This window comes from Mauremys reevesii, linkage group 4 (assembly GCF_016161935.1).
Source record: "Mauremys reevesii isolate NIE-2019 linkage group 4, ASM1616193v1, whole genome shotgun sequence".
NCBI lineage: Eukaryota > Metazoa > Chordata > Testudines > Geoemydidae > Mauremys > Mauremys reevesii.
In genome coordinates, this window is record NC_052626.1 from 112,950,182 (window position 1) to 112,964,635 (window position 14,454).

At 45.0% G+C, this 14,454-nt stretch overlaps 1 protein-coding gene and 1 long non-coding RNA gene across 2 annotated transcripts in view; one reads left to right on the top strand and one right to left on the bottom strand.

Moving 5' to 3' along the window:
- CHKA (choline kinase alpha) overlaps positions 1-4,729 on the bottom strand; it is a 29,060-nt gene extending 24,331 nt beyond the window's left edge. The window contains exon 1 of the mRNA XM_039534200.1: positions 4,200-4,729. Within this exon, the coding sequence (XP_039390134.1) occupies positions 4,200-4,510 (311 nt within the window). The 5' untranslated portion in view covers positions 4,511-4,729. The remainder of the gene's footprint in view (positions 1-4,199) is intronic.
- Positions 4,730-4,761: 32 nt separating this feature from the next.
- Positions 4,762-13,641, top strand: LOC120403287. Its single transcript, XR_005597515.1, has 3 exons — positions 4,762-4,909; positions 10,480-10,549; positions 13,216-13,641. It is a non-coding gene; the product is annotated as an uncharacterized LOC120403287 (long non-coding RNA).
- The last annotated feature ends 813 nt before the right edge of the window (positions 13,642-14,454 follow it).

Below are 14,454 nucleotides of genomic sequence, written 5' to 3' on the forward strand. Positions count from 1 at the left end.
GATGACACTGTATCAAGGTTCAGGAATCCTTGTGCTACTCCATTTAGCTTGAACTTGACTATGCTTTGCAAGGGCAATAGTTTCATGCACTTCATCTCTGAAAGATGTAATCATGGCACATCATACAGGAGACCAATAAAGGCTTTCCTCATGACAAGTCACTTGAAGCTGTAAATACAGTTTCTGAATACAATACCAATGTAACTATGGAAAAAAAGTATGTGAAAAGGCAACAAGATTCAATTAATCTGCTTCTGTGGTACCACATGATTTGGCACTTCAAACAGGAACTCCCCTTTGTCAGCATGTAGAGAGATGTCTAATAGCACTATGGTGTGCTACTCTACTCAGTAAAGGTTGGCATACACCATCCCTGCTGCTGATTAAAGGCCACAGATGGGAAAAGAAAGTAACACTTTCTTTGCAAGAGAAGTAGAGTACTACCACTAGTTGAAGGCCAATACCAAAGATGAAAGGGTTATTCATATGCGTGGCATCCCACCCCATAAGGCTTTATGAAAATATGCTTATGAATGTATATGACATAACTGGAATGTTTTAGGCTACATATGCCATGTAACATCTCTGTAAAGGTTATGATCTACTGAAGCTATTCATCCTATGTATATGTATGTGTTATTATTGTATTCAAAGTTATGAATATTGGCTGTATACTTGTTTGATTTTAAATAGCCTTAGTATGGCATTTGGTCAGCTTCTTTAGGAAGAAATTTGCAAGTTAAGTACCCAATCAAGGGTACAATGGATCTTGGAAGGCTCCAATCCACATAAGTAGTCTACATGAGGACATTCAAGGTAGCATGTGAACCATGGTTGCTACCTGTAAGTTCTGAGTCATGCATGGACATGCAACTTGCCCATGTGACTCCAAAACTCCATCTTGTAGCTGGAATTCTACACAGGGGGAGGGAGGGGTATTCACCCACAAGAGAAAGTCTATTTAAACCTTTGAGAGATCTCTCCATTGTCTTCAGCTGGCTCAAGAGATAAGCCTCTCCACCTCCAAAGGATACCTGAAGGAAACTGGAACAAAGAATAGTAACCACAGGGTGTGAGAGTGCTGGACCCAGACTAGGAGACTAGTCTGTAAAAGGAAGCTTACTGGATCACCTCTGAGGGTGAGGTTTTATCTGTATTCAGTTTTAATGCATTAGATATAGACATGCATGTTTTATTTTATTTTGCTTGGGAATTCACTTTGTTCTGTCTGTTACTACTTGAAGCCACTTAAATCCTACTTTCTGTATTTAATAAAATCACTTTTTACTTCCTATTTAACTCAGGCTATGCATTAATACCTGAGGGTGGGAGGCAAACAGTGTTATAGAGGGCGAACAATTTATGAGTTTACCCTGCATAAGCTTTATACAGGGTAAAATGGATTTATTTGGGGTTTGAACCCCATTGGGAGTTGGACATCTAAGTGTTAAAGACTTCTTTAAGCTGCCTTCAGTTAAGCTTGCAGTTTGTGGGATGTGGTTCAGACTTGGGTCTGTATTTGTGGCCAGCAAGTGAGTCTGGCACAACTAGGCAGGGCTCTGGAGTCCCAAGCTGGCAGGGAAAGAAGGGGCAGTAGTAGTCTTGGCACATCAGTTGGCAGCCCCAAGGGGGTTTCTGTGATCCAACCCATCACAATAAGGTTTAGAGGCAACATCTCCAATGTCTCTGCTCAGTTTTCCGAAACATAGCAAAAATGGCACGATTGTCATTTTCACATACAACTTTGTTCTAAATAGCTGTGCAATTGGCCAGAGTAATGTCATTCACTCTGCTATCAAGTTACAATATTTTGACCCTCCCTGACATCAGGCGCTACCATCTAAACTGGTAGCAGTTTTCCATCATCATCATGGTCCTATTACACCTCTGGCGTTTAGGGGTGTCAAAGCTCCTCCACTCCTGTCTGTTTCTGGCAAGTCTTTCAATAATTTCCCAGCTGTGCCCCAGGTTTTTCAGTTTGGCTTCCACAGCTCTTTGCCATGTTGTTTTTGGGCAACCTCGTTTTCGCTTGCCTTTAGGTGCCCATCTTACAGCTGCTCTAGTGATGGATCGGTCATGTGCTTCAAATGGAAACTGATTCCATCTCCAACACCTCCTGGCAATGATGGTGCTCAGAGCCTCTTGGATGCACTGTGTCAATAGAGCAGTTTTCCCATAAACGGCCATTAACAGGAATACCCAATTTTGTTAATCCAAGACTCACTGAATCAGGGCTATGTTCTCCGTAAGAGGGAAATGGAGTCCAAGAGGTTCTATGGCAGTAGAGTGCAACTGCTGGCCAGAAAAATGCAACTATTTAAGGTATTTTTTTGTCAGCCTCCTTCCTGAGGAAAGCTGCCAGTGCAAAATGGTTGGGATAATTTGTCTCAAAGGCAAAAGGGAAACCTTCCAAGAAATGCAGGAGAGAGCACCACAGTCTGAGGCAAAATGGAAATGTTTAGCCTCAGTCAGTGAAGCAAGTTGACAAAGAGGAGAACAACAGGAGTGGGTAGATTATTTTACTCTCATAAGTATCCCAACACAGTTGGAAGATTATTAACTGGAAATTAAAGGACTTTTGGATAATGTCACTCTGATGACTATTTGCAGCCATTTGGACAGATAAAGTTAGAATATCAGGAAAGCACAATGACTGTGATCCTTAAATGTTTAAATAATTATAGAAAACATCCAACTCAGATCATATCTGCATAAAGAGTAAAAAAAAATCAGACACCATCTTAGTTTAGTGTAACTCAGAAATTCAAGAAGAGTCTTCATTTTACTTTGTATGCTATCAGCTCTGTCTAGTCATTTCCACCATTTAACTTGAATAATCAGTGCTCTGTATATGGACAAACATTTAAAATGGAACATGTTTTAGAGCCACAAAAAGTGCCAGGGGGGTTCAAGTACAAGTGTAGCTCCTGAAGGTCAGTTAGGATCTTAATTAACTTGAAATCTAGTACTGTTTAATTCTCTAAAATATTTTAGACTTGTTGGGCAAATAATTTTGAACTCACAAATCCCTTTCACATAGTGGCTTTTAAAAATGCAAACCCTTAAACCACAGTAATGGTCAGATGTACTTGGGCATTTGGAAGTATTTAAGACTCATGTAAAAATGGATACTGCTCTCCTTCACTGTTAGAGGGCAATTCCAAAATACATTACATACAGTTGCTGACCAAAGAATCCCCACTCTAACCCCCCCATTTTCATATCCAGGCCATACAAACCTGGTTACTCCATAGTAACCAGCTGACATGCTGAATCACAGCACTACAGAAACAAAGATGACTCACAATGCTGGGATTTGCACTACCACTTTCAATTTACAGGATGAAAAGAAAACGAAATTTTGGACACTGAAAAAAGTCACTGAGACAAAAAAAACCAAGGAACAAGTTTGAAACACTCAAATTGTTCTAAGTAGAGTGGAAGCATTTTTAGGCAATTGTATAAGCAGTGCAGGAGGCTCCCACAAATGCTCTGGTGAGCCACGAATCAAGCATATTTTGGTAACCACCCAGAGCACCTCCTCTTGGCTCAGAGGAGAGCCACAGATGTAACGGTGCCGACCCCCCTTTCCTTTGGTTCTGGATTCGCTACCCTGACTTAACTACTGAATTTCAACGGATTTCTGCTGCCCAGCCCCCTCTACCGCCTGGGCTTTGGAGGATGCAGAGGGAAGTAGGTCCTCCCTGCCCCGCCCCCTCGGGGCTCTAGGTGGGTTGGCCGCACTGACCTTGCAGCTGGTCGTCTTGGCGAGGGGGAGAGGAGGAAGAATCCAACTGAGGAGCTCAGCCAGCCTGTCTGCTCCCCGCTCCCATACCCACCTCCAACAAGCAGTGAGGGGGGCGCCCCTCACCTCCCCCCCCCGTGCCCAGGCCAGGAGGCGAATGCAGGTGGGAGAAGGTCCCCGCCCCCTCAGCCCCATAGCGCCCATCACCCGGCCCGGGGGAGGGGGAGGGGGGGTAGAACCACTAGCTCCCCGCCCCCTCAGCCCCAGAGCGCCCATCACCCGGCCCGGGGGAGGGAGGGGGGGTAGAAGCACTAGCTCCCCGCCCCCTCAGGCGCAGAGCGCCCGCCACCCGGTCCATCTCCATAGTGCCCGCCCTCCCCTGGCCCTTTCCCGCTGCCCCCGCCCCTCAGTAGCGCCCGAGGGCTCCCTGCCCCGCCCCCGAGAAAGCACGGACCTGATGGGGCTGATGCGCAGCTGCTCCTCCCGCAGCCCCCGCCAGGCCCCGGGCAGGAACTCCTTGCACCACAGATACGCCTTGCGGCGGGTGCGGGAGTCGGGCTCCTCCTCAGGCGGCGGCAACGTGGCCGCTGGCTGGTGCTGCGGCGCCCGCACCCCCGCCAGCTCCTTGCCCTCAGCCTCGGGGTGAGTGGGCGGCGACGGCGGCTGCCCCGCGGCGGGCAGGACCACCCCGGGGCCGGCGCCGCAGCCGAGCAGCAGCCCCAGCGGGGAGGGCTCGGTCTCGCCGTTACAGAACTTGGTCTTCATAGCGCGGGCGGGTGAAGCAAATCGGGGGGGGGGGGAGCTGCGCGCGCTCGACTCGATGCCCGCAGCCGGAATGCGAGAGGCGCGCGCCTGCTTCCCGTTCTTATAGCTGCTGACACGCGGACCCGCTCACCTCGCTCAACACCCCCTTCGCCCCCCCCCGCCGCGCTTTCTGATTGGCTCTCGACCCGCACCAGTCGTGCGGGCTCAGGCAACAGCCGCCTCCTGATTGGCACAGAAAGGAAGCAGCGGCGCCAGCTGCCGCAACGCAGGCTTTTGTGAGGGGCACACGAGCAGCCGATTGGCTGCTCCCGGTTGCCCCGGCGATCGGTGCGGCTCGCGCGCGCCTCACAATGATGTGGCGAGAGGGGGGAGACAGAGCAAGGTGATTCACCCCCGAAGGTCAGCCCCACCTTCCCGCGCTCAGCCTCCATCCCCCTCCCCTCCGAGCTCCGCCCCTCAGCCCCTTCTCGGGGCTTAGCTCCCCCTCACTGTGCGATCAGGCTCCCCCCCCCGTGCCTCCATCTCCCAGCTGTGCCCCCCCCCCACCCCTCCCCCTCCAGCTGTGCCCGCCATAGCTCTCCCACCCGCCTAGCACGGGGACGCTCCCCTGCTGTGCTCAGCATCCACCTTCCAAACAACAGGATTTTCCGGAGGTGGGTGGGTGGGAAGGGGAGGATATTAAGCCTTAGCAGAGCTGGGCAGTCACTGGAGAGGAAGGCAAAAGGGGGGGGCATAGCTAGAGGTGTTCTTGTGATAAGCTCTGAGTACAGCTGGACAAGCAGAAGAGGGGGGCTGGGGCCAAGCTGAGGTCACCTTATTTTAGGTTTGGTTTAGCACCTGGGAATTTAATATAACATTATTACACCATTCAGTAGCTAGTGTTTAATGGACTTAGTATGTCCTGGGATGTTAAGCTCGGGGTTGGAAGTGTCATCTGTCTACTGCAGTGAGCACTGTGGGAGCTACTGCTGCGCAGGACAGATTGGCTCATGGTAACCAGGAGTTCCTTTAGCTCAAGCTCTTCTGGAAAGATGCAGGCTAATTAACAATCTTATTCAGTTGGAGTTGAGTCACACAGAGATGACAAACTTCACACATTTGACCTGTACTGAAAAGTGAACTCCAGAGGAAAATTGGTTTCTGGGTACATTGCTTTAAAGTTTTGTTTTTTTAAAATCTATTCGTTTTTACATTGGAAATATAAGAAATACCATGCTCTGACTTCTTTTTCTTGAAAGACAGGCAGTATTTGCCGTGTTAGGATGGTGACATCATAATCAGCTGAAATCAGTGGCAGCTTTCCTAGCCCTCAAGTGGAGTGGGAAGGAATGTTAAAATTGCCTAAGACTTAATATCTTCTCTTGTGATAAAAGAGCAATAAAGGAACAAGCCACCTTTGCACCTCTATACAGGGTGCTGGAACAATTTTTATAGTAGGAGTGCTGAGAGCCATTGAACCAAACTCTACACCCTGTATATAATGGAAACCACTTCAAGCAGGGGGTGCAGCAGAATCTCCACCACCTATGTCTCTATATACCACCATTTATCTGAGGAGCTCTGAGTATGCTACCTACAGCTGTGTTGTGAGGGTTCATTAGCTGGTGTTTGTAAGTATTACAGGAAACCGAGGTCAATGATTTTCCTAACATCACAAGACAAGTCAGTGGCAGAGGTGCAAGTAGAACTTACTCAGGCAGAATTCACATTCATTTCAACAGAGTTGTCTGAGTAAAAACTTAAGAATTTGGTCCAAAATACATACAGGAATTACTTTATCACTGGAATGCAGCCGTGGGTGAGGTGGAAGGCAATAACCTCTGGACAACTGACACACACGCAACCACTTGTGGGAGGGGAGTATTTTTTAGCTAAGGACATGCATCAAATACTAGTTTTCTAGTTTATTGATATCCATTTTTTATGATGAAAAGGTGACCAGAAAACAATCAGTGATAAGTGCTCATGGGAGCCTAAACTGTGCCTTGAACAGAAAGAACATTATTTCATTTTGTTTGTATTGATTCCCTCTTTGCTTTTTCTGCTGTAGCCATACACTGGGCTAATGGCTGCCAGTGGCATATGTACTCTGTGGTGAAAAGCTTCTGCCAACAATCTCACAAACCCACAGTAAGAAAGAGCGTCCAAAACCAGCCCTTGCATGCAATCTATGTGCGTGGTAAGGAGCATGCTCCCATTGGCAACATCTGTGCTGGGGGGGAGGAAGTATGCTTACAGAGATGGTGGTGGGAAGGGCCCAGATGAGACATCTGTCACTTGTTAGAGTTGTATGTTGCACCTCTCCCAAGACTTATTCATGTCTGTCAATAATATTTCAGAGGCAGCTGATGCTGATTTGAAAGTAAAATATATGAAACTCTGAGGGTGTGTACATTGCCTAAGGACTTGATAACATTAAGATACTTCCATGTGCAGATGCTTGGAAAATACAACAGCCAAACTCGTTAAAACTCTCCTGCCCATGTTCAGGCATTTCTTGTTAACAAGTAGTAAATCCTGTTGGGTTTCATTTTAATACTTACTAAACAAACAGACTGCTGGGGGAGGGAGAAAGCTCTGTATTTGGACAAACTAGTACATACCTAACTAATCCAGTTGGCAATGAAAAGAATAACATTAATACTTCCCCTTCCTCCTCTAGTTTCTGGTAGCCATGTCTATTAGATAAAAAGACCTCACTGCCTCCCCCCCCCCCCCCACTAAAATTGCCAGACCTATTTCTGTAACATTTGCTTCAAAGTCTGTTGTCCTGTGCGCATTCAAACTATATGATGAAGTAGCTCATAGGCTAATCCTAGAATGATTTGGTTTACCATATAATCAATTTTCTTCTCCCCATAAGAAAATAAGAATGGCCATACTGGGTCAGGCCAAAGGTTCATCTAGCCCAGTATCCTGTCTTCTGACAGTGGCCAATGCCAGATGTTTCAGATGGAATGAACAGAACATGTAATCATCAAGTGATCCATCTCCTGTTGCCCATTCTCAGCTTCTGGCAAACAGAGGCTAGGGACATCCCTGCCCATCCTGTCTAATAGCCATCGATGGACCTATCCTCCATTAATTTATGTAGTTCTTTTTTGAACCCTGTTATAGTCTTGGCTTTCACAATATCTTCTGGCAAAGAGTTCCACAGGTTGACTGTGTGCTGTGTGAAGAAATACTTCCTTTGGTTTGTTTTAAACCTGCTGTCTATTAATTTCATTTGGTGACCCTTAGTTCATATGTTTTGAGAAGTAGTAAGTAATGCTTCCTTATTTACAATAAGGGCTGCTCTTCCTGCAAGCAGTGGACAAAGCAGGCGGCTGCCAAACGATGTTAGAAGGGAGCATTGCACAAATTTAATTTAAACGTATTACTGTTGAAAAGTGCCAGACTGACAGCCCAAGTCCTTGACTAGCATATTTATCACAATTTCAACATTGCAGTGCCACTGATGCAGCTCCACCAGCAGTAGCAACAATGGGAAAATTAACCTAAACCAGCCACTAGTAATTAACCACTGTTATCTAACCTGGCTCATAGCAGTAGTGCAAATGCATGAGACACTGGTTTCTATGTTTATACACAGATTAGGTACAGTACAGTAACTCATCACTTAACGTTGTAGTTATGTTCCTGAAAAATGCGACTTTAAGCGAAATGATGTTAAGCTAATCCAATTTCCCCATAAGAATTAATGTAAATGAGGGGGTTAGGTTCCAAGGAATTTTTTTTTCACCAGACAAAAGACTATATATATATATATATCTATATCTATACACACACACAGAGTATAAGATTTAAACAAACAATTTAATATTGGTACACAGTGATGACGATTGTGAAGCTTGGTTGAGGTGAAGGAGTCAGAGGGTGGGATATTTACCAGGGAATGCCTTACTGCTAAATGATGAACTAGCAATTGGCTGAGCCCTCAGGGGTTAACGCTCACACTCTACAAGGCAGCAGGAATGGAGGGAGGGGAGACAGCATCGCAGACAGAGACAGAGACACACACCATGTGTGTGTGTGTGTGTGAGAGAGAGAGAGATGCGCATTTCCCCTTTAAGTACACTGCCTTGTTAATTATATCAGCTTGCTGAGATGCAGCTGCTGCCAGCAAGCTTCCTCTGTCCTGATCCCTGTCGTGTGTCCCCCCTGCTCTATGGAAGATGGAGTATGCAGGGTGCAGGAGCAGGGGGGAAGGGGGCACCCTGACAGCCCTCCTCTTCCTCCCCTCCCCCCTCACCCCCCCGCACAGCAAACAGGAGTCTCAGGTAGCAGCTCCAAGGCAGAGGGCAGGAGCAGCACATGGCAGTGGAGGGAGGGGAAGCTGCTATACCAGGAACTTAGGGGAGCGGGGGGCTGATAGGGGGGCTGTTGGTCCACCCTGGTTCAAGCCCCCACCAACTAGCTGCAACGGGCTGCTCTTCCTGCAAGCAGTGGACAAAGCAGGCGGCTGCTAAACTATGTTAGAAGGGAGCATTGCACAACTTTAAACAAGCACGTTCCCTAATTGATCAGCAACAAAACAACGTTTTAACCAGGATAACTTTAAGTGAGGAGTTACTGTACTTTCTCCATACCAGTCATGACTTATAGGTCTCTACCATACCCTCCCTTAGTCATCTCTTTTCCAAGCTGAAAAGTCCCACTCTTATTAATGTCGCCTCATATAGAAACTGTTCCATACCCCAAATAATTTTTGTTGCCCTTTTCTGAACTTTTTCCAATTCCAATATATCTTTTCTGAGATAAGGCATTGCTCATTGTGCAATAATTTACTATGCTAGCTATGTATGTTAGGCTAATAGGTTTTAATAATTGAGGCTGAAATAACATTTGTAATAGCACTTGTGACTCGAGAGCATGGTTAATCACGAGTGATGCAACTCTTTCCTCTATTTAGAATGTGTTTAGAGAGTGGAGTCTAGCTGTTTAGAGAGTGGAGTCTAGCTCAGCTGTTTCTATTTGTGTAACTTTCTTGAGGTTCGGCTTAGCGCAGCGCTAAAGCCATAAAAGCTGTTACAAATAGGTTTTAGTAACCCAAAAGGAAATAACCACACATGTATAATTAGCACAGTCATTCAATTCATGGTGCACAAATTTGTTGTGTGTGTGTGGGGGGGGTGTTCCTAAGTCTGTTGTCTGCCTGAGACTGCAGTAATGGTTGTGGTTGGACTGTGTGGTCTGGAGGGAAATTATTCCATCACCTCTGAAGCTCTCCTCACAAAACTATGCCTACTTTGAAAGTGTCCTTGCTGACAGATGTCATAGTTGCCACAAGCTTTTGTGGAGGGGCTGTGGTTGGAGAGCAACTTAAATGGCAGCCTTGTAGATAGTTTGAATGCCACAGCTCATCCATACACTCTAACGGAGTGCAACATTATCTTAAGTTAGCCAAACTTTTTCATGCCTGAGTGCGACAGAACGCACCTCTGTATTCATACCCTAATGTAATAATCTTTGTACAAAATAAGCCTTGTAAGGCATCTTTTGAAAACTAATAACTTGCTGGTCAACAATACCATGTTGAAATGTATGTAGCAACATTATATGTACAGTTATGAACATAAGCCAAAATCATGACAGAAGTGTATTTACTAGACAAATCTGGTAAATGCATGAATCTGTTTCTCAAATACAAAGGACAAGTTGACACCCTTAGCCAGGTGTCATCAAAGCTAATCATCTATCAAGTGGCCATTCTTTGACATGGAAGGGAGCGGGAAGGCAAGAGATAAGGCAAATCTGCTTTTGGGCATACACAGGTGAAAAGAAACAGCATGGAACTTCCTCCACCAGACTCCATGTCTCCTTGCTCTTGGCTGGAAGGAACTTTATTTAGGTGTCACGCTCAGGAAAATGCATTTCAAAGGGAGACTGAACTATAAAAGTGAGGGGCAAAAACACCCCAAGTTATCTCTTCCTGTCCATTTCTCTGTTTTCAACTAATATGACAAAAGAAACAGCTGTTGGACCTTGGGAGAAGATCCATACCTGAAACTTGTTCAGAAATGCTAGTGAAAACCTGTGGTAAGAATTTCACTTTGAACCTAGTCTAGTTTGTTAAGTTTAGTACTAGGAAGCCTTTTATCTTCATTTTTCTTGTAATCACTTCTGACTTTAATGCCTTAATACGTGTACTCACTTAAAACCTATCTCTTTGGAGTTAAATAAACTCATTTTATTCTTTAATCAAAACTAATCCAGTGTTGTGAACTGTCTGGGTAACTCCATTTAGCAAACTATTGTATCTTGAACCCCTTAGAGGGGCAATGAACATAATATATCTGGACTGTCTGAGTGGGCTGGACAGTGAAGAACACATTTTGGGGTGGAAATTCAGTATTGGGAGTGTGTTTGGGTCACCCTGCATGCAATAACCAAGGCTGCTGGAAGCCAGAGTGCGGTTGGTGTTTGCTGACAGGCTGCTGGGGCAGAATTGCTGGATCAGGGCTGTGGCTGTACACAAACCCTCAGGGTGTGACCTGCATGCTGTTTGGGAGGAGCCCAGGTTGGGAGCCCCAGCAGCAAAGCATTGCAAGGCACTCCAGGTTGCAGGGCAGATGGTGACATACCCCCTCACTGGTCTGAATTGCACCCCAGAATGTCATACTGAGTGAAGGGTGAGGTGAATCCAACTTTCATTCCAGACAAAAGCTTCGATGGTTCATATGTTACCCAGATGAGGTTTATCATCTTTAATGATAAACTAACTAACAACCAACAACCTGTAGCTAGAAGGCCCATTAAAGTTACACATTTAGAAACCCTTTCTAACAGTGAGATCATTTAGAACAACTTGTCAAGGAGGAAGTCACTGGGTTAAAAACATCACTTAGAGGTGTTCTAGAGCAGACTAGATAAAGGCCAGAGGATCACCAAATCCAAGAGATTGTCACAGGCTGAGAGGGGGATAGCTCTGCTTTTCATCCTTCTGAGACACATACATTATGTTCCAATTGGTCTTGGCTGAGACCTTAAAAACTAGGGTCTAGTTAGGTCTGCATAGGCACTAATTCTGAGGTTTTTAACTCTTCCTAGAGAATCTGGACACACAACTCCCCGGCTGATATCAAAGAGTTGTCTCTAAATCTCTTAAGCAGCTTTTAAAATATCATCCTAAGTATCCCAAGGCATTTGTAAGAGTTGCTTGCTCTAGTGTCCTTAGCCAACATTTTCCCCCTTTCCCCCACTTCAGAAGTGGCTGAATATTACGATTGTACATATCTGAGGCTTGACTTTCCATAAACTTCTGTGGTGTTATGTGGACATAAAACATGTGCAAAGGAGTGGAGACTTGGGCCCATACCTTGTGAAGTACTCAGGGACCCTTCAGGACAAAAGGCATTATATCAGTGTCAAATATCACTGGCAATGTCCATCTGTGATGATATTTCAAAAGCCCCGCAAGTTATTTTGGGACACATCCAGTCTGTAGGCTGTGGGACTGATGGATTAACTCTAGAATTGGGCTCTCTTTTTATCTGGCTTTTGTTTGTTGTACTTTGCAATGTAATGGTTTAATTCTGTTTTCTTTGCATTTTACCTTGAGTGCAGGAGTAATACAATTATTAATATTATTATTAGAAGACACATCACTAGAAAGTAAATCTGACGTAGCTTTAGTCCAACAAAAAGCCTGCTCTCAAAATAAGTGTGCTTCCACTAAGCACCAGCCTTCTTCCTTTAAAGATATTTAATACATACCTATGGGCTGTTGACATTAAATAAAGTATCAAGGCGTTCTCAGTTCTACTCTGTTTTGAAACAAATGAATTTACAAATTTGGCTTGTTATATATTAACCAGACGTGGGGAATCCAACTGAGTAACGTGGGAGTTGTTGCAACATCAAGACTCCCATATAAAAATCATTATTCAGACTTAAATAAATATTGGTTCAAACAAGAGATAGATATGACTGCGGTTTAAGAGGCTGTGGTCTCAGAGTGAGTTACCTTAGCACTCACCCGTCCCTCTGTTCTCAACTGAGATCTACTATGTCAATCTGAACTCTTGGGGACTCGGCATTCCCAGCAGCTGGCCTTCATTTGTGGAATTGGCTTCTTCTCCATCAGAGCCTAGGTTTGATGCTTGTCATGGCCCCACACCACATACAATTTACTAGGCCATAACTTGCCTGGTTATTGATCCTGCAGTCAGGCAGGTTTTCTGTCAGCAGAGGGAAGGGATGGTATAGGATAAATTGTTCTACACTGGGCACTGAGGGCAGTGCATAGTATAGTTTGTTATACAATGCCCAGATGCTGTAGTAACAGACTCCCAATAAGTCAGGTGCATGCATATGGAATTTGACCGTAAGCTATACCGATACCTCCCCCAGTTTTGGTAAACTGGATGGGTCTGTCACTGATTTCAAGGAGCTCAGAGAAGGGAGTGCCCCTATTCAGTTTGTCTACAGAATGATGCAAGGAATTGTCTGCTACATCCACACTAGTAATCTGCTATTTGTTGTAATACAGATATCTCCTTTGCTTAGCCTTGAATTCCACTTGCTCTGCTGAGTGGGAGTAATACAAATCCTTCTGGATGCATTTTATATTTGCTGATCATAAGCAAGGACTAGCTTCCCAATGTAGTTGGGGTGCTTAATCTCTTTTTAAAATGTGCCTTTAGTGCTAATGAAAGATATTGCACTCACCTGCAGACTGAGGTTCTGTATTTATTTATCCACAGAAGAGGTTCAACAAGAGCAGAAGCACTACAGACTTCTCCAAACTGCTTTTCGAAGACACCTTAACACTGACCAGGAGGCACCACTGAAGGGGTGAAAATAGTCTGGTTTCCAGCTGCATGCAGCTGCTTTTGGCCTCTCTTCTGAGACTACCAGCTAGCATGGCCAATTAGTAGGATATAATTGTGGTGGGATTTTTACTCTTCTGGGAGCTGGATTGGAATTATCATCACATTTCACATAGGCCTCCAAAGAGCCAACTGAGTTAACAACTACTGGACACTTCTGAACTGGGAAAGATCTAAACCAGTGACCTAATGGAAAGAGGCAGCAAATCCCCTTACCAACCAGTCCTATGTGTGACATTTATTAATCACAAGCGTCTACCCTTAATTTCCATCTCTGTTAAAACTCACTTTTGGTAGTAACTCTACAATTGCTATTTTTGCTAAACATGAAGAAACAAACTATTTCCACGGACTAGTTTTCAAATAACGAAGATAGACTAGCAACACAATCAGTCCACAATGTATGATCTTACAATTCCAGTGAGATACACGTATCTTTATCTCCCAGAACAGATTGGCCTCTCTTCCTGTTTTTAATATGATACAGAAAGCTAACCCAAGCAGTGTCTTGAGTCTCAAAACAAAGTCCTTTCCTTAGCAATATTCTTAGCCGAAGGAATAGTTGGAACCAAAATTGGTGGCATTCTGACATCCAAAATGCAGAATGGTGACTTGTGCATGACTGGCAGTGGCACAAGGACTGAAAAACACCCCTTGGAGATGTGGAAAATTCTGCCAAGAATTGGCTGGTGGGGATGGAGGAGGAAAAGAGACCTGCATTACCTCCCCATGAATAGCTGGTTGGTAGGGATGACATGTGTGCTGGAAATCAAATAGCTACTGTGATATTAGAGGTGCCTTTTTAGTAAGGGCAAGAGGGTAGGGGCAGCTCACTACTAGCAATAGGGGAGAAGGGTAAGAGCTGCTTATCTGCAATGGGAGGGCAGCAGAATCCTCCTGCTTGGAAGAAGGGGAGGGTAAGAGGCCCAGGACTTGATGGTTGCCAGTCTTAAAATGTCCCACCTATGTTCTGAAGCAAAAAAAATTGACCTTTGTTACTTTTCAGTACCTGAGGTTTAGGGATGTCTCAGCTTCAGCATTGTGACCCCAGCACACAAGCTTCAGCAGAACGCAACAGCAACAAGGTTAAATTAATGTTGTCTACTTTGGTTC